This window comes from Crinia signifera, chromosome 19 (assembly GCF_055691185.1).
Source record: "Crinia signifera chromosome 19, ASM5569118v1, whole genome shotgun sequence".
Lineage (NCBI taxonomy): Eukaryota > Metazoa > Chordata > Amphibia > Anura > Myobatrachidae > Crinia > Crinia signifera.
The window spans coordinates 71,054,278-71,074,177 of NC_139226.1; the positions used below are offsets into that span (position 1 = coordinate 71,054,278).

A 19,900-nucleotide genomic window follows, 5' to 3' on the forward strand; every position below is an offset into this window, starting at 1 on the left:
ACGTGCATTGGACTCCAGGATGAGAAAATCCCAATCTGCACTGCGGGGTCAGGTAATGATAGGGAAAGTAGACACTTCTGCTGTAGACAGTGGGGTTAGCAGTGTGATCCTGGTGCTAAGTTAGCATAGCAGGATATTCTTCTGCCCCTATTCTGTCCATGAGAGAGTGTCTGGATAAGATTGGGGTGATAGACAGAGAGGGAAGGAAAAGTAGCTTAGTGGCACACCTGGGTTTAACCTTCTGCTTCCCACTGAGTCATGCTCCCGCAGTGGACTCTGTGGGTGAGAGAGGTATATTCTGGGTGCTTTTGGGCTTAGTATAGTGGTAGGTATAAAGGATCGCCTCTACTGTCAGTGTTGAATGTCTGGTTGCCCTGTTGTACACGGACAGAGCAGGGACACCCCATACAGGTCACTGATGAGAAAGCGACAGAGTACCTTTCCGTTGTAATTTTTCTCTAGATATCCCGCTCAGTCAGGTGTATCCTTCTGTCTCCTATTGATCCCCGTTTGCTGGCGCTGGTGTGCCTGATCCCAGAGGGAAAGGTGCTCCCGATACCGGCTGGTATACGAGTGGCCGGGGTGCTGGACGTCTTGGTAGCCGAGAAGGGAGAGAGGGGATGCCTTCCCCGGACATTCTCTCCCTCTCTGTGCGGCTTCTATTGTGTGCGGCTGTGCTGCTGCTACGTGCGGCTGTGACGTGCGGCTGTATTGCTGAGCAGTCTCCCAACACTGAACCACCGGCGCCGGTGTTCAGTGAGGCTGGATGACGCGCGTTTCGCCCCGGCGGCTTGTTCACATCAGGTGACGTATGCCGTGTCAGTACTCTTTAGTTAAGCTGTCTGGGGGAACCTCCCTTGTTCATTTGCGTGCTACAATAGGTTGCTATTATTTGAGTGACATTGCACTCCTCCTCCTCCGTGGGAGATGCAGTGTCTCCCATATGGAAGTGTGTTGCAGTTTAGTTCACTCTTTAAGTATTGTTCGTTTGTTGTAGCAGTGCTTGGCTGCTTCCAACAGCTCTTACCCTGTTATAGGGATATCGTTATTTCATGGGTCCTCCTTTCTAAATAAGTCTTGGTAGTCTATATAGTGTGCTGCTTATATTTAATCTCAGGGTGCTCATAAGTGGATGTACCAAAAATGGCTCCTGGAAAATAGCTTTTGCGCACACTTTACTACTTAATAAGCAATGATTGGTAGTATCTCGATACATGTAACTGTTGCTGGTGTTAGTTATGATTTTATATCAAATAGCCTGATGACCAAATGACCTGAATAACCTAGTTACCACCGTTCCATATCAGTGGATATTAGCACATGGTATATACAGTACAGTTAATTGTACAATGGGGAAGCGCTAGATAGTTTTCTAGAGAGTCTTATGTGCATGATGCTGGCTTGTATTGCCTATGTCGGCTGAGGCATGTACTGCTTAATTATGCTGGAAAAGGAGCTGGAAAAAGAGCCACAATATTTATGTGGGCACCGCCATAGCTTGTTTGTGACTCAATTCCGCTTGATAGATTGCCTCTAGTGGGACTTACAGCATTTGATTAACTACTGTATATAAATACAGAAAAAGCCGCTCTAAGGTAGAGCTTCAAAAAACTCCTAGGTGGATAAATGTGCAAAAAATGCTCTTAAATAGAGCTTCCGTGGATACTTTGTAGGTGGGTGTACAGAATATTGTGCTGGGTTGTCCCTAATGTGGGATGTGGTGTACTTGGCCCAACTGGGTAATGGGGGCCAGCGAGGGTCAATAGAGGTGCTTAGAGTGTTCGAAGGGTATGGACCCATGGTGGTATCGTGGTCAGTGTGGGAATCATCTTGGTGATTCTGTGATGGAGCTCTAATGTGGTGAGTAGGATGATTGTGTTTTTTGGGCTGGTGGTGCTCGTAGTCTATTATCCAAGGATTGTGGTGTTGGATGCCCCTAGGGAGTGAGCATTGAAAGGGTCATATAATTTATTAGTACTGACTATAAATTGTTACAGAGTGTCAGCTGTGCTGGAAATATCATTATGCATGCAGAGTCGACACAAGCAATAAACAAACTTGAATTTTATGCGCAAGATTTTTAGAATAACTGATCAGCACATCTAGATTGTGTTAAGAACTGTATTGTGCATACTATGTTTCAATATCCACTGTTATGGAACAGGGAAAGCTAGGTTATTTGATACTTAATTGAAGTTGACACTAGCCACAGTTGCCTGCATTCGGAAAACTGCAAATCAGTGTATACGAAGCAGCAAGGAGTTGTTTGGTTGAAGCTCTTTTTATATGCAATACTCTGTCTACATTTCACCTATAACGACATCTGCTGAAGCCCTATTTAAGAGCATATCTCTGTACATCCATCTACAAAGATATATTTATGTTTTTGTGAAGCTCAGATCTCAGAGTATCTTCTCTGTATATGTACTCAGCAGCCAGTTTAATTGTGCAAAGCCCAATTCAGGGCAGTAATTTAAGCAGAGCACTTTTTTTGTATATGTGCTCAGCAGCCAGTTTAATTGTGTGAAGCTCAACTTAGGGCAGTGATCTAAGCTGAATGGTGATTTAAGCTGTAATTAGCCTTAGACAAACCATGGCGGTGCCAACATAAATACTGTGTGTCAATTTTCAGCAAGACAAATAAACAGCGCATAATTAAGCGATATATGCCTCAAGTCGACAGAGACAATATATGCCTACACTACATGCATAAGATCCTTTAAATAATTGCTTAGCACATTTTCATTGTGCAAAAATACTGTACTGTAACTAACTAGCAGTCTCCACAACAATAGGGAATTTAACCCTCTAAATCCTAAAAAACATCGCCTCTTACGTGCCCTAGCTATAATCGGCCGCAAGGCTCACTAGGCGCACATCACTATTTCAAATTGGCCCCAGTGTGGAACCAATCTGAACTTTTTTATCAAAATCTCCAGCGCACAGCATATATTATAAAGAGCTCACTGCAAGACTGGTGACAGATTTTGAACTAATAAGGCTACCTTGTCCAAGAGTCGAAGCCCTCTATATATATTTTTTAAAATAATGAATTAAAAGCTAAGTTTTATTTACAAACAATCATATCATAAGAGTGCCCCAAAAACAGAGTCCTCTTTCTCTCCCCATTCCTATCTAATTGTTTACTCGGACTCTAGGGAGCACCACCAACCGCTCAGTGTCTGCCCAATTGGTATATAGACATAGATCTTAGTTGGTACTAGGCGACTCAAGCCGAACCCCACTGCGGGAGGCAGGGATCTCTCTTGATCCCCCCATCCCGAGTGGGTATAACTTAGTGCGGAATCCAAACAAAACCACATCCCCTACTATGGGAGGGTATGCTCAGACCGCCAGTTCTCATTACTGCACGTCCAAATGAAGCGTCCTCTGACGCGAACTCATGAAACCTGTAAAATTTGGTAAAGGTGTGACCAGAGGACCAGGTGGCAGCCTTACACAACTTCTCCTCTGTAGCCCCATGGCGCACGGCCCACGAGGAAGCGACTGACCTGGTGGTATGGGCATTTATCTGTGAAGGAACCGGTCTACCTGCCTTACAGTAGGCAAAGGCAACAAGCAATGGTCTGCTTTGGAACAGGCCACCCAATCTTATGGACCTCATACAATACCAAAAGCAAATCAGATTTGCGAATGACCTTTACCCTGTCCACGTAAATTCGCAAGACGCGAACTACGTCCAATTTCTTCAATTTGTCCCTATGTCTCACTCCCTCAGGAGGAGAAAACACCGGAAGAACAATGTCTTGGTTTAGATAAAAAGAACACACTACTGTAGGTAGAAAAGTAGCGTTCGAAGCACAGCTCTATCATCATGAAAAAACAAAAATGGTGACTTGCAGGACAAGGCACCCAACTCTGAAACACGCCTTGCCGAAGCAATGGCCAACAAAAAAAATCAGTTTCCAAGAAACATACTTAAGATCAGCTGATCTTAAAGGCTCAAGAGGGAGATTTTGCAATACAGACAGAACTAAAGACAAATCCCACGGTGCCAAAGGTTGCCTGTATGGAGGTTTAAGTCTTGTCACTCCTTGTAAAAAGGTCTTAACCTCAGGTAATAAAGCTACCCTCTTTTGAAAGAAAATTGATAATGCAGATAACTGCACTTTCAAAGACTGTAGACTAAGACCTGCAGAAAAACCATCCTGCAGAAATTCCAAGTCTCAAAAACTTTGAACCTCGATGTGTGAACTCTGACATTCACACCACCTGATGTAAATCTTCCAGACCCTATGGTAGTTTGCTGCTGATACAGGCTTACGAGCCCTGAGCATGGTCTGTATAACTGCATTCGAAAACCCCTTCTTTTTAGTAAGGCGGTTTCATAAGCCACGCCGTCAAATTAGATTAGCTAGGTCCAGGTGTAGAAAACAGCCCTTGCTTTAGCAAATCCGGCCGCAGAGGGTCCAAGAGACCGTCGACAACCTCAGTATGTCTGAATACCACGACCTCCTGGGCCAATTTGGTGCAATCAAAATGGCTTGCACTCCCTGGAAATAAGTAGGCCAGGTTGAAATGCCCAGGAATTGTCAATTGTCAAGGCCCTTGAACTGGAGCAAAACCTCGGTACCAGACAGTTGCTCCTTGACGCCATTAGGTCTATCTCTGGAAGACCCCAGCGGTCCACAATCTCCTGGAACACTTCCTGATGAAGTGCCCATTCTCCCTCCAGCAGATCTTCCCTGCTGAGGAAATCCGCTTCCACATTCCGGATCCCCGGAATGAACACAGCTGATAATGCTGGAATATTGGTTTCTGCCCAGGTAAAGATCCGCAATACCTCCTTCATTGCCATCTTGCTGCGAGTGCCGCCCTGGTGATTCAGGTAAGCCACCATTGTGGCATTGTCTGACCGTATTCGTAGCGCTGATCCCTTCAGGAATTCTTCTGCGTGGTGCAAGGAGTTCCATAACGCCCGAAGTTCAAAGATATTGAATCGGGAGACTGGATTCTTCCCTGGACCAGAAACCCTGCAACCGTACGTGAAGGACTATTGCTCCCCAACCCCGGAGACTGGCGTCGGTCGTTATTACCAGCCAGTCCCAGGAGCAAAGGGAACATCCCAACTGCAAGGTCTATAGATCTGTCCACCAGTTAAGGGAGTCTCTCAACTCCTGAGACAGAAGCAGCTTCTCCTGCTTCATGGTCTTTGCGTTCCCTGACCAACACGACAGGATGTTCCACTGAAATATCCTTGAGTGGAATCTGGCAAACTGAAGTGTCTCGAACGTTGCCACCATTTTTCCAAGCAACAGTACTCCCTGCCACACCGTCTGTGCAGGAGCTTGTGTAATGGTTAACCCCATATGACAAATTTACGTTGCCCTGGGTTCTGGTAGAAACACCCTGTGAAGGTGTGTGTCCAATATCACCCCCAGAAACTGCAGATTCTGCGTGGGTGTTAAATGAGACTTGGGGAGATTTAGCACCCACCCCCTCGTAAGAATCAAGTCGCGATGCTCAGATGTGTCTGAAGCTTCTCTGCCGACTCTGCCTTGAATAACAGGTTGTCTAGATAAGGTATAATTTTTATTCCTTTCAGTCGGAGGGCAGCAGCCATGACTGCCATCACTTTTGTGAATACTCTCGGAGCCGTTGCCAGACCAAACGGCAGAGCTTGAAAATGCCAATGGTTCTCTCTTATTGCAAAGAGTAAGGACTGATGTTCCTTGTAAATGGGTACATGGTGGTACGCATCCTGAAAATCCACAGATGCCAGAAACTCTCCCGGCTCTATGCTTAGGAGTACTGAGCACAATGACTCAATGCAAAAATGATCCACCCATAGGTGAAGATTTAAAGATTTCAAATTTAGAATAGGTCTTAAAGACCCGTCTGGTTTGGGAACTAAGAAAAGGATTGAATAAAATCCTGTCTTTCTTTAATCCAGAGTTAGCGGGACCACTTCCCCCTTTCCTTTGAGAGACAAAGCTGCCCCTAAAAGCGCAGATCTCAGAGACACGGTTCTTGGTAATGGGGTAGGAAGAAATCGCTTTGGAGGGACTCCCCTGAGATTTATCCGGTAACCTTCGGAAACAGTGGAATAAACCAAAGGATCCCAGGTGGACTCTTTCCACCTGTCCCGAAACAGGAGGAGACCCCCCACTCTGAGCCCAGACGGGAAGCCGCCGCCCTGTCATGCAGAGGACTAATCCCTTTTTGCTGTGTCTTTCTTTGCAAAGGACCCAAACCGGGATTTGGAAGTCTTTCCTCTACTGGCCTGGAATCTGCCTCGCCCTGCCTGTCCTCTATTAGATGCTCCGCCCCGAAAGGAGGAACGAAAGGATGGCTTAAAAATGCCAAACTTAGATGTAATTTTTTCTGCAGTCGGGAGAAAGCTACTCTTTCCTCCCGTAGCTTGTTTTATAATGGTGACTAACTCTGTACCAAAGAGTAGTTCACCCTTAAATGGTAAATTCTCAAGATTCACTATCTGCTTTCCAAGCCTTAAGCCAAAGAGCTCTTTTGGCTGTAACAGAGGTTGCGGATACCTTTGACGCCATTGTTGCGCCATCCTCACTAGCATCACAAATCTACTCTGCAGCACATCTCAACTTTTCAGCCAATATAAAGGCTTCTGAATCAGGCTGGAGATGACCGCTCAAGGCCTCTGCCCACTTGATCACTGCTTTTGCAACCCAGGCAAAAGCAATAATGGGACGCAGTGTAAAACCCACACCTTCAAAGATTGTTTTAAGGCAACCTTCTACTTTTTTATCCACTGGATCCTTGAAGGCCGCCCCCCCTTGCACTGGCAAGGCTGTGGACTTCGATAATCTGCCCACGGATGCATCAACCAATGGAACATTTTCCCATACATGGTTCTAAGGCATGGGATACATATTGTCATATTTCTTAGCCATTAAAAACCTGTTATCAGGGTTTTTCCATGCTTCCCCTAGCAAGGAAGTCAGTCCTTCATCAGAAGGAAAACAAACAGGGTCCCTGCGACTCTTTTTAAATACACAGTGCACAGGGGCTTTTACTTCCTGAGAAAGATTTAATATCTGCCTCACGGCCACAATTAAATCCTCAACACCAGGGACCGAAGCATCAGCTTCCTCACTCCTGGTCGAACCCAAATCCTCCTCACATACAACATCACCATCTGAATCCACATTCAATAGCGCGAGTGTAGTAAAAGGGTTTCTAGGAATAATATCAAAGGATTTGGTAAACAGCTAAATAAGGGATGTCATTTTATGAACACCCTGAGCTGTGTCCTGCATAGCCTGCAGTAAAACGGGGTCCCCCTGAGCTGGGGTAACTGACCCCCCGGAAGTCTGAGAAGAGGGAGTCTGGGCAGGAGAACATATTAAGGAATCCTTTTGCCTGGTCAAAGCCTCTGTTAGGGCATTCAAAGACCTCCGTAAAAGCAGCAGCCCATGATGGCACAGCTTGCTCAGACCTAGGGACCTGCGACCCACTGGGTTCAGCATCACATGAAGGGCACAATTGTTCGCATGTTAGATTGCCTCCGCATAATCTGCAGCAAATAACCATGTCCAGCGCTCCCTCCTCCAACACAACAGAAGTGCACCCTTCAGCAATGTTATAAAACACAATGCAAAACATCAGGTAGAGCACAGAATAATGCACCAGTGTAGTTCTGCTGTCAGCGTCTGCAAGGGTAGCGCTTTGTAGGAGAGACAGAAGTCTGTCCAGAATCCACCTTATTTCAGCTCCACAGCATGGAGAGAAATGGCGCCAGTGCACAGAGCAGGAAGAGACCAAGTCTCTGCTTCAGCGGGTAAGGAAGCCGTTTTGGCGCCTAAACCCCCTTTAGCCGCTCCCACAAGTGCCTCTCCTTACCTCCAGTAACTCCCCTTCACTATGGGACCACTTGGAGTTGTCCAGCAGTGCTGGACTCCTGTTAAAGACTTCAACTCCCCTAAGGGATTTCTCTCTTAAGCTCAATCCAAGATGGCGGGCGCCATCGTGGAGGGTCCGTCCCCCAAGATCCCCTTCTAGGCAAGGAGCCGGTTAGGACCACTCCGGAGCACAGGAAACCTCTTTTAAGCAGAGGGAAACACTGTGTACAGGGAGCAGCAGCTTCCCTCTGCACACAGAGAGCTGACAGGACGCGCTTCTGTCAGCCTCTGCTGCGCTCTCAGTGTGTGTAAGCTTCAGTGAAGCAACACACTGGAAAACCTGCTCTAACTATAAAGTTAATAAAAAGCTAAGCTAGTACATCCCCCCAAAAAATGCAGCTGCAGCACTGCTGCTCAGCAAAGCACCCACTCCTGTGGGCACCTAAATCAAACTGAAGCATTGTGGGATGCAGAAGAGGAGGAGCCTGCTCCCAAAGACTTTACCATAGGTGCCTGGCTCCTGCGGACCCTCCCAGATCCCAAGGTTAGCTGTGTCATTGGACTGGACGAAAGAGAGATATAGATAGATATCTCCAAAAGGACAGGCACCCTCCTATCATCAATACTCCACCCTTGGTGCTACCAGCCAAATAAATGTAATATAGAGTCCGACGGCGAGCACAAACGGAATTTGCAACAGCAAAAAATTCACTCATACACCATGGGCCAAATGTAATAGGGTGAGTTTCAGAAAGTGGGAGATTTTGGGAGAGTTTTCCCTTTTTTTTTTTTAAAGCAGCAATCATTTACATGGCAAAATCAACCTTGTTTTGCAGTGTAATTGATTGGCACTTTACAAAAAAAAAAAAAAAAGGGGGAGGTAAAACTCTCCCAAAATCTCTCACTATTACATTTGGCCACGAGTCTTACAAGTTTCAGGCTTTATTAGACCCTTCATCAGGCAACAAGAATAATAAAGGAATAACATGCTCAACTTAAATACCAAATAGACAGACAGTGCAAACGGCGCCACGTAGCCATGCCTCCCGGCGTGTGTTCCAGCACAAGCTTCCGGGTACAACAATCCCAGAATGCTCAGCATTCAGAGTGCACACCCCCGGTTGCCTAGGCAACACGGCACCACATAATAGAAATGACATACAGATATATGCATATAATGAAACAGTGCTGAATACAGCATCTTTAAACAACAGAAAATGTATCAAACAACATAATAAGGTGTGTAAACACAGCTCATAATTCAGAACATATATAGGCGACTAGGCATATAATCAATTTAATAACACATTCAGGTTTAAATGATCATTCAAGCCTTTAGGAAAACAAGAAAAGTCTAGCGCTCTTTATCAGATAAAATTATTCAATCCATAATTTGCCCAAAATTTTATAAATTTTTTTTTATAAACAAAAATTTCTAATCCTAATCTAATAACCACCTGCTGCTGTTTATGGGAGTTGCTCAGGCTCCTCAGAGAGAAAAACAGAACATAGACAATACAATTCAAAACTGTGCATAAATTAAGGCAGTGGTTCCCAAACTGTGTGCCGTGGCTCCCTGGGGTGCCTCGGGACACTTGCAGGGGTGCCCCGGGTTGTTGGTCCAGGACCAATTGAAATTATTTATGGTCAATTATTTATGGACAAATCCAGTGCTGGTGGCTGCCAATCATAAATATGTGTACAATCAGAAGGAAATCATGTCCTTTGCCACATAACTGAACCTAAGAAGCATATATAAACCCAATCTACCTAATTTTATTATTTGGGGGGCCTAGGGGTGCCGTGGAAAAATTCTGATACTCTAAGGTGCCATGATTCAAAAAAGATTGGGAACCCCTGGGTTAAGGTGATGTTTAAGCAATAAAATTTAATTTTTATGAATAAAAAATAAATAATTTTTTAAAAATAAAACAATATTATAATTGGCCTTATTAATTAACCTTTTTGTCGACAATCTGATGGAAACGGTACCGATATTAAGCCCAATACATCCCCTAATAGCGAAGATGATAATGCACTTGTGCAATATTAGTCAGGCAGTGTTAGTTCTGTGTTATGATCCACAGGCACATAATTAGTGAAAGCAGTGCACTGCAAGTTTTTGTTAGTGCAGAGGCTAGTGGGGTTAGTAGTTCCAACAGGGAAATATTAATACAAGGCAGCCCTTTTTATGTCTGGCCAGACAATATATGTTTGATACCTTTGTTGACACGTATAGTGCTCAACAAAGTGCTGGGGTGTAGTGCTCAATGTAATATAGCAACAAAAAAGGCCAACAAAATTCTAGCATGTATTAAAAGGGGCATGGAAACTAGGGACTCAAAAGTAATTATGCCTCTGTACAAATCATTGGTCAGACCGCACCTCGAATACACAGTGCAGTTCTGGGCCCCGCACTATAAAAAGGACATCATAGAATTAGAAAAAATCCAAAGAGGAGCAACAAAGCTTATTAGGGGAATGGAGAATTTAAGCTATAAGGAAAGATTAAACAATTTGGGACTATTTACACTAGAGAAAAGACGAGAAAAAATGATTTACAGTCACAGCAGTCAAACTTTGGAACTCTCTTCCTGGAGAAGTGGTGTCGGCAGACACTATAAACACGTTTAAAATAAAGGTTGGATAAACATTTATTGGTTAAAAACATCCATGGGTACGAATAAGTAACAGTCTTTACAATATCAGAACATACTATACAACAAGGGATAAGCTAATATAAACATAGTTTGAACTAGATGGACGCAAGTCTTTATTCAGCCTCACCTACTATGTAACTATGTAGTGTATGGCACTCGCCTCCCAGCTGCTGGTGCTGAATCACCTGGATCTTGCAGCTTTATCCGGAGTTTAGAGGATGCATGCCGTGTCCATTTCATTTTGATTCAAGTTGAAATAAAGTCTTATGCCTATCGCCTCTTCGTTTACTTTCAGGGACATGGTCGATGATGGTATGTTTAAAACTGGATAGGCTATGTTTTTATTTCTGCAAAAAAAATTAATTTCATTCTAAACGATTGTCCATCATTTTTTACACCAATAGGAGACATCCTTCTGGGCTTTAGAAAAATTCTGTACCCAATGAATACATTCGCCAGGTTTTGACACACTTTTCTTGGAAGACTGAATGGTTGATATTGAGCGACCATTCTTTTTTAATCGTGAGGTGAGGGATAAAGTGATATTTTATCGTAGATACATCGACGTTGTTCTTCTGTTCTGACAGGGACGTTCAGAGGACCTTGTCATTTTAATGGAGTCAATCTATAGTCAGGACTGCTCCATTAAATTTACATTTCAAATGAGTCTAGAAGAGATTCCTTACCTGGATGTGAAAATCATGGTGAATGATAATCACATTACCACCATGTTATACACCAAAATCACAGATGGGAATAGTGTTCTGAGAGCCGAAAACCACTATCCACCAGCTACAATTCGTGGCTTACCCTCCTCACAATACCTGCGTGCCAACTGCATCACTAGCGATCCTCTGATGTTTGACACTACATTAGATTCGATGACTGACAAATTTAAACAAAGGGGGTATTCAAATGAAACATTAAATATTGCCCATACTAAAATATGAGGGCATTACTAGAGAGGAATCCCTCATTCAGTCTTCCAAGAAAAGTGTGTCCAAACCTGGCGAATGTATTCATTGGGTACAGAATTTTTCTAAAGCCCAGAAGGATGTCTCATATTGGAGTAAAAAATGATGGCCAATCGTTCAGAATGAAAAATATCTGAAGGGCATGAAACATACTTGGGTGATGCCCTGTTACAAAAAGGGTATACGTATATATAGAGTATACGTGACTGGCTTGTTCATACTGATGTTAGGGATTATAATACAGTAGACACAATAACTATAAAGCGTGAACCAGGTGGTTTCAAAGGTGTCGGCTTTACTACATGTCGTCAAATGGTAGCTACCAAGTATTTTTTCCATCCACATACGGGTAGAAAATAGAACATCAGACACGCTTTGACGTGTAGTACTGCATTTATCGTCTACATGGTTAAATGCCCACGTGGGCTATGTTATATTGGTAAAACCATCCGTCCTCTTTAAGGAGCAGATGGCTATGCACCGTACATCCATCAGAGCTGCGGCGATCAGCCTTCTGATCAGCCTCTTGCCAGACACTTTGCAGAAATAAAAACATAGCCTATCCAGTTTTAAACATACAATCATCGACCATGTCCCTGAAAGTAAACTAAGAGGCGATAGGCATAAGACTTTATTGCAACTTGAATCCAAATGGATTCACATTTTTGACACGGTTAAGCCTAAAGGCTTGAATAATCATTTAAACCTGAATCTGTTCTTTAATTGATTATATGCCTAGTCGCCTATATATGAATTATGGGCAGTCTTTGCACACCTTATTATGTTGTTTGATACATTTTCTGTTGTTTAAAGATGCTGTATTCAACACCGTTTCATTATATGCATATATCTGTATGTCATTTCTATTATGTGGTGCCGCGCCGCCTAGGCAACCGGGGGTGTGCTCTCTGAATGCTGAGCATTCTGGGATTGTTGTACCTGGAAGCTTGTGCTAGAACGCATGCCGGGAGATATGGCTACGTGTCTCTCTTTTTGATATTTAAGTTGAGCATGTTATTCCTTTATTGTTCTTATTGCCTGACGAAGGGCCTAATAAAGCCCGAAAGCTTGTAAGACTCATGGTGTATGAGTGATTTTATTGCTGTTGCAAATTCCGTTTTTTTAGCACCAAATGGCATTTGTTGCGATGCACCCTGAACTAGTTGTGTTTATACATTTTACAAAGCTAAAATCTGCAATTATGGAATACCCCTTTTTATTTCCGCTCACTTTGGGAAATTGGGCACAGAAACAATTGAATTTCCATTAAGCTAAGCTTCTGAACAATAATATAATTTGAAGAATCGAGAGAGCAGCGCTGGAGTTACAGTGAACAGATTGACCAATTTGAGGTGAAAAAGATATACTTTATATAACAGATTAAAATAAACATTTACATACAATTACACATAATATCACGACACAGTAAAAATATATAATAAAAAGAAAGTCTCACTCTGATTGGATCAGACTCTATAATAAATAATATAATTTGAGCCTGCTTAGGAAAATGAAAGCGATACAAACCTTAATAGTTCCTTCATGATACTTATCAATTTGATCATTATAATAATCTGAGGAGATCTGTAAGGATTATAAGAGACATTACTTTTCACGTTTTTCGGACAGAAGAGTAAGACTGAATTAATTCAAGTCAATAATTATACATGGATTATTCTTCCATTTATTTTTGGACTAAAATGTTTAAGAAGAAAAAAAAAATCACCACCAAGTAATTAAGATTTAAGAAGTTGCTCACTATAATAAAAGCACCCAAGTCCCCAGCACAAAAAGACGTTCATGTTAGTAAAGGGTTAACAGTTAATATCTTGATTAATGACTGCGGCAGTAAGACATACATATTGCAATACTAGGGGCCTGATTCAGACCTGATTGCTGCTGTGTGAATTTGCAAGGTGGCAGATTATTATTATCATGCATATTTATAGTAGTGGGCATACGTGATCCCAAACAGCGGCAAAGTCCAGCATCTATTCTGCTCGCTAGCCATTCGTAAGTTGATTGACAGGAAGCAGGCGTTTTGTGGGTGTGCCCCGACTTTTCTGCGAGTGTCAAGAAAAATTCAGGCATGTCCAGGTGTTTTCAGAGAGGGTCTGTGATATCAGCCCCAGCCTAGTTTAGCCTGTTTCTATCGCACAGTAGGTTCTGGGTTATGACAGTCTGGAAAAATCATTAGATGGTGAGTGAATTTGCAGCTAGCTGCTGATCAGCGTGTTCTTTACAAGCCATTCCCAGACTTTAACAGGGCAGGATTTCACTGTCTGAGTGGTGGTGGTGAAGAAGCAGTTTAAAGTTTATGGTCATACTAGTGCAGGACCATTTTTTTTTTTTTAAACAACACAAAAAAGCATCACAGATCAATACACCACAACATAAATAATATGGAAAAGACTGACAGACATAGAAAGGGATAGTTACTAGGTCGACAAGCAGTATGTTTTTCTTGAGCCGGCATGTGCCGACAGATGGTATTTAATTCCCTACCATCCACTAGGGTGCCATGGGAGAATAAAATAGTGTGCCAAGCGTAACGCGGCACCGCGCCCGAAGCATGCGAGGGGATGCGGTTCTACGTTTTATTGTCCATGTCGAATGTCGAAATTTGGGACAGAAAATAAGAAAAAACCTTTTGACTGCCGACCTTCCCCATGTCGGTCTAGTTGCTGTCTGACCAATGATCCATACCCCATAGAAAGGATCAATCAAGTTATGTAGCATTTCCAACCCAGATTTTTTTTTTAAGCAATGATCTTCACATTTCATTTCACATTGCATTTTAGCAGGATGATGCAGTTTTTGGCAGAAAAGCTACGGATTATACTTACGATAATTCCTTTTCTTCGGAGTACTTCATGGCAGCCGGACAATGGGTTCATCCCTCTCTCCCCTCTTAATTAGACAGGTAGTTTTTCCCTAGGACACGCCCCTTCTCCACCTGTACATTAGCCAGCACCTTCCCCCATGCCTTCAGTCTTTTGACATGTCTCCGCCACCGATCCTAAGGAAAAACACAAACATGGGGGGGGTAATAATATAGGCTGCCATGAAGTACTCCGAAGAAAAGGAATTATCGTAAGTATAATCCGTAGCTTTCTTCTTCTTACTTCATGGCATCCGGACAATGGGATATACCAAAGCACTAGGGTGGGCTACAATACCTTAGATCAAGGCCTGATGTAGAACTCTGCTCCCAAAAGATTCTTCGGATACATCCAATGCATAATGATTTGCAAAGGTATGTATGGATGACCATGTCGCAGCCTGGCATATGTCTTTGACCGAGACGTTAGCCTCTCTTGCCCAGGAAGTTGCCATTGCTCTAGCCGTGTGCGCCTTTATGCCTTCTGGAACTTGCCGAACTTTCCTGTAGGTGAAACAAATTACTTCTTTGAGCCACCTGGAGATAGCTTGTTTTGAAGGAGCGAATCCTTTCTTCGCCCCTTGTGGGATCACAAACAATGACCTAGTTTTCCTGAAGCTTGCTGTTCGGTCCAAATCCAAAGTATGAAAATCTTCCTCTCTTCTACTGGTTGGGTTTGGAAAAAAACAAGGCAAAACAATATCTTGACTCATATGAAACGAGGAAACCACCTTCGGCAAAAATGAAGGTTTGGTTCTCAGGACTACTTTGTCTGGGAATAACTTAAGATAGGGTTCAAAGCATAATAACGCATGCAGCTCCCCCACTCGTCTTGCTGACGTGATAGCCACCATGAACACCACTTTCCATGTGAGAAATTTTAGTTTAGACCTCACATGGCTCAAATGGAGTTGCCATGAGGCCATTTAATACTAGATTGAGATCCCACTGAGGGACTATCGGTCTAATTATTGGTCGGATTCTCTTCATTGCTTGACAAAACCTCTTTATCAGCGCGTGGTCTGCCAACTTCCTATCCAGCAGGGCGCTGAGTGCCGAAATTTGCACCTTCAGAGTCGCTATTGATAGCCCTTTGTTTAAACCTTCACAGAGGAATTGTAAAATATGTGACATTTTTGCCTTGGGAAATGGGAACCTATCTTTTGACCATCCAGCAAAGATTCTGTAATATATGTTAGACGACACCTTTTTCCTTGCTTGCAGAAGTATGTCTATCACGACTGGTGGCAAACCCTTGTCTGCTAACTGCTTCCTTTCAAACTCCAAGCCGCTAAACGTAACTTCTGTGGATCTTGACACACTACTGGTCCCTGCGTCAGAAGATCGTGCGACACTGGAAGAAACCATGGCTCTGCCACCGCCATGCTTTCCACCATCGGAAACCAGGACCTCCTGGGCCAGTATGGAAGAATGGCTATCGCCTGAACTCTCTCCGACCTGATTTTCCATAGAACTTTGTGAATGAGTGGGAAAGGTGGAAATATGTACACTAGAGTGAACTCCCACCTTTGAGACAGAGCGTCCACCCTTTCTGACCCTTGCGTCGGGAATCTGGAAAAGAACCGAGGAGTCTTTGAATTCTCTGGAGTCGCCATGAGGTCTATTTGTGGTTGGCCGAATCTGCGAACTATCTGCTTGAAAACAGAGCCCTTCAGCTCCCATTCCCCTGGCAATACTTGATTTCGGCTTAGGAAGTCTGCCAGTTGATTTTCTTCTCCCGGCACATGTAGTGCTGAAATGGACAAGAGATGTTCTTCTGCCCAGACCATGACCGATCAAATTTCTTCCAACAGTGGGCGACTTCTTGTCCCCCCTTGTTTGTTGATATATGCGACCGTGGCTATATTGTCTGAGAAGACTCGCAGATGGGACCACTCTATCTCGGAGCTGAAAGCTCTTATGGCCATATACACTGCTCGAAGTTCTCTGTGATTTGACGACAGATCTGACTCTTAAATGGACCAAATACCTTGGGTAGTTTTGCCTAAACAATGCGCTCCCCACCCTGTGGCGCTTGCGTCCGTTGTCAGGACTACGTACTGCGGACTTGAAAGAGACTTTGTTCTGGATGCCATATACCTGCTTTGCCACCAATGCAGAGATAAAACCACTGGACGGGGTAACGTGATTTAGCGGTCCAGAGGGACCTGACTCCTGGTATAGCGGAGAAGATGCCACTGTAGCGTTCTCATATGCCATCTGGCCCACGGAACTACCTCCACTGTAGACGCCATCATTCCTAGAAGACTTATTGCCAGTCTCAGAGGAACTTTCTGATTTCTTTGAATAGCAGTCACCAGATCTTGAATTTTGCTGCATCTCTGACTGGTCAGAGTGACCTCGAATTGTAATGTGTTTATGACGACGCCCAGATACTGAATAGTTTGTGTAGGGGACAGATGACTCTTGCTCCAGTTGATCAACCACCCGTGATCCTGTAAGAAATGGACGACTGTTTCTGCGTCCCGGACGGCTTCTGCCTCTGATCTTGCTGAGATGAGTAGATCGTCCAGATAAGCCCATATTGCTATATTCTTCTTCCTTAGACACTCTATCATGACCACTAGTACTTTTGTAAATACCCTCGGTGAGGATGTAAGGCCAAATGGAAGGCAGGTAAACTGAAGATGGTTTCCTTTGACGCAGAACCTGAGAAATTTTCTGTCTGGTGTACAAATAGGGACATGAAAATAAGCGTCCTTTAGGTCTATTGAGACCAGGTAGTCGTCCCTTCTTAGTCCCATCAGTATAGACCTGGCTGTCTCCATATGGAACTTGCGTTTCCAGATTCTGGCGTTTAAATCTCTTAAATCTAAGATTGTTCTGAATCCTCCAGAACTTGTTGTCACTACAAATAGGCGAGAGTAAAACCCTAGGCCTTCCTCCGCCTCCGGAACAGTCTCTACCGCTCCTGACTCCACCAGATCCTTTATACTTGAGACCAGAGCCTCTTGCTCCGCTCTTGAAACTGGAAGTTGTGAAACAAAAAAATGTTCCCGTCTTGGTTTTGAAAGGCATTCTAGGCGATACCCCGTGGACACTTCTTCTAGTACCCAAGTGTCTTGAACCGTTTGCTCCCACACGTGGGCAAACTGCAGCAGTCTTCCGGCAACCTGGATACTCTCCACGGGACACGGTTTGTCACTGTTTTTTATCGCCTCTTTTAACCGTCTGTCGGAAGAATGCCCTGGAGATCCCCGAGGTATATCTCTCCCGAAATGGTCTCCCAGGCCTGTAGGATCTGGCCTGCCTGAAACTCTGCCTGGGGAAATAGTTGGATCCCCTTCCCCTCTTATCTTGGGGAAGTCTGACTGACTTATCCTCTGTATCATCTGGTCTAGTTTACGGCCAAAGAGGAACTCACCCTCAAACAGCAGAGAACCCAGCTTGTTTTTAGAGTGGGAGTCTGCCGCCCAGGACTTAAGCCACAGGGCCCTCCTCGCCACCACTCCAGACGTCAACGCTTTAGCTGAATAATCCAGCACGTCTAACGATGCCTCACAGATGTAGTCGACGGCAAGCTGAATCTGGGCCAGACTACTAATAATTTGCTCTCTGGCGACACGCTCCTGTAGATCCTCCTGTAAGGATGCACACCAGATTCTGAGAGCTCTGGCCAATGAGGCAATGGCCACCCCTGATTTAATGGAGGTCGAACTGGAGATATGAAGCCTCTTCAATGCACTCTCCATACGTTTGTCCATAGCGTCTTTAAGAGAGGCACCGTCCTCCAGGGGAATTGTTGTCCTAGTGGTGTCCTCGGACACTGCTGCGTCTATTTTGGGAATATTGCACCACTTTAGGAACTCTGCATCCTCTATCGGGTACATTCTTTCTGTCCTTTTAACAGAACCAATATGTTTATCTGCATTGGCCCACTCCTTAGTGAGTATCTCTAACAACTTTGTGAACGGGAAAACACCTTCCCTTCCTGGATCTGTCCTCAAATAACGCATCATGCTCAGTTTTGACTGGCTGCTTATAGTTCAATGTCTTATACAACTCTTTAAGGACAACTTTCACAAGCTCCAAATTGAAAGAGCGCTCCTCTTCAACTAGCTCGCCAGACTCTGCACCAGAGGCTCCAGACCCCATATCATCATCAGTGTCTGCAGCTGCAGGCTCATCACATTCTTGGTCCAAACTGGTCTGAGACCTTGACCTTTTACCTTGGTATTCCTTTTTGGAAACAAAGTTCTCCTTCATCCAAGTCATTAACTCACTAATCTGGGATACAGTACCAATACTAGCATCAGCATCCTTTGAACAGCCCGGACACATGGATTTTTCACCAGTGAAGACTTTATCACATCCAATGCAGGTTTTACTAATATGCTTCTTCTTAGTCACCACAGGCACACTAAAATTAAACAAACAGTAAGCACTAACTATGCAGCATAAAACCTAACATAATAAAACCAGTCCTCAGAGAGGACTTACCTGGGCAGCAATGCAGAAACCTTCTGAGAGGCTTCCTCTGCGTCCATGTCTTAACACAAGGTGCTATAGCACAACCTTGAATCCAGCACACTTAGGAAGCGCCTGTTACACCGACCAGGCGCATTATAAAGGCTACTTCCGCCCCTGAGCATTCTGGGCCGGAGCCAGGCAACGTGCGCGTCATTCTCTGACGCTGGAACGCACGCCAGCCCAACTTCCGACCCTGGTGAGCCGCACACGCCGGCGCAGTGAATTGCGCGTCATCCGGGGACGCGCCGACCGCTGGCCAGCCCTGGTCAGAGCTAGTGCGCCCTGCAGTGGAACGCACGCTGCTGACCCGCACAAACTTCCGCCGGAAGCACAGCGCGATACACACACACGCCGGGAACCCACGCCGGGCATGCAGCCGAGAAACGGCTAAGGCTCCCGCCGCTCACCAGGGACATCGTGTCTGGGGGTCCACGACACCGGCCAGGACCTCTTAGGGAACCGGCACCGCCATCCCTATGCTGCCCAGGACTGGCAGCATAACACCTACCAGTGAGTAAAACAAAAAACCTACACTACCCTGTCTAGCTTCTTAGGAGAAAGGCAAAAGAATGAAGGCATGGGGGGAAGGTGCTGGCTAATGTACAGGTGTAGAAGGGGCATGTCCTAGGGAAAAACTACCTGTCTAATTAAGAGGGGAGAGAGGGATGAACCCATTGTCCGGCTGGCATGAAGTAAGAAGAAGAAAACAGATTAGTGATCCCACGTATTTTCAGAACCAGCACCAAGCTCCACTATCAGGCGGTGTAATGCTACACACATGGCCAAAGCATTACCCACCCTAACTAGGCAGCCTAGGCCGGGGTTTCTTGGAGTTGTGGGGACCCAAATGAAGGGGTCCACCCTACCCAGGGTACCCCAGGCCTGGTTTGAAGCCCGGTTTTATCCCCTGCATCTCTGGCTGGTGGGTGCAGGGTTGATAACTTGTGCATAGTTACATAGTAGTTAAGGCTGAATAAAGACTTGCGTCCATTAAGTTCAACCTTCGTTATGTAAGTGCATGTTCTATTTGATTCTTCACTTATAGAACTGAAATCTGAT

The 19,900-nt window shown here is 44.5% G+C and overlaps 1 protein-coding gene across 3 annotated transcripts in view; it reads right to left on the reverse strand.

Annotated features, from left to right (window-relative positions):
* Positions 1-19,900, reverse strand: part of UTP3 (UTP3 small subunit processome component) — a 101,201-nt gene that overhangs the window by 63,919 nt on the left and 17,382 nt on the right. For 2 of the 3 annotated variants that reach the window (XM_083162766.1, XM_083162768.1), the window contains one exon: positions 12,997-13,053. The exons of the other annotated variant lie outside the window; for it this stretch is intronic. In XM_083162766.1, the coding sequence (XP_083018892.1) occupies positions 12,997-13,053 (57 nt within the window). The remainder of the gene's footprint in view (positions 1-12,996; positions 13,054-19,900) is intronic. 3 annotated transcript variants of the gene reach the window in all.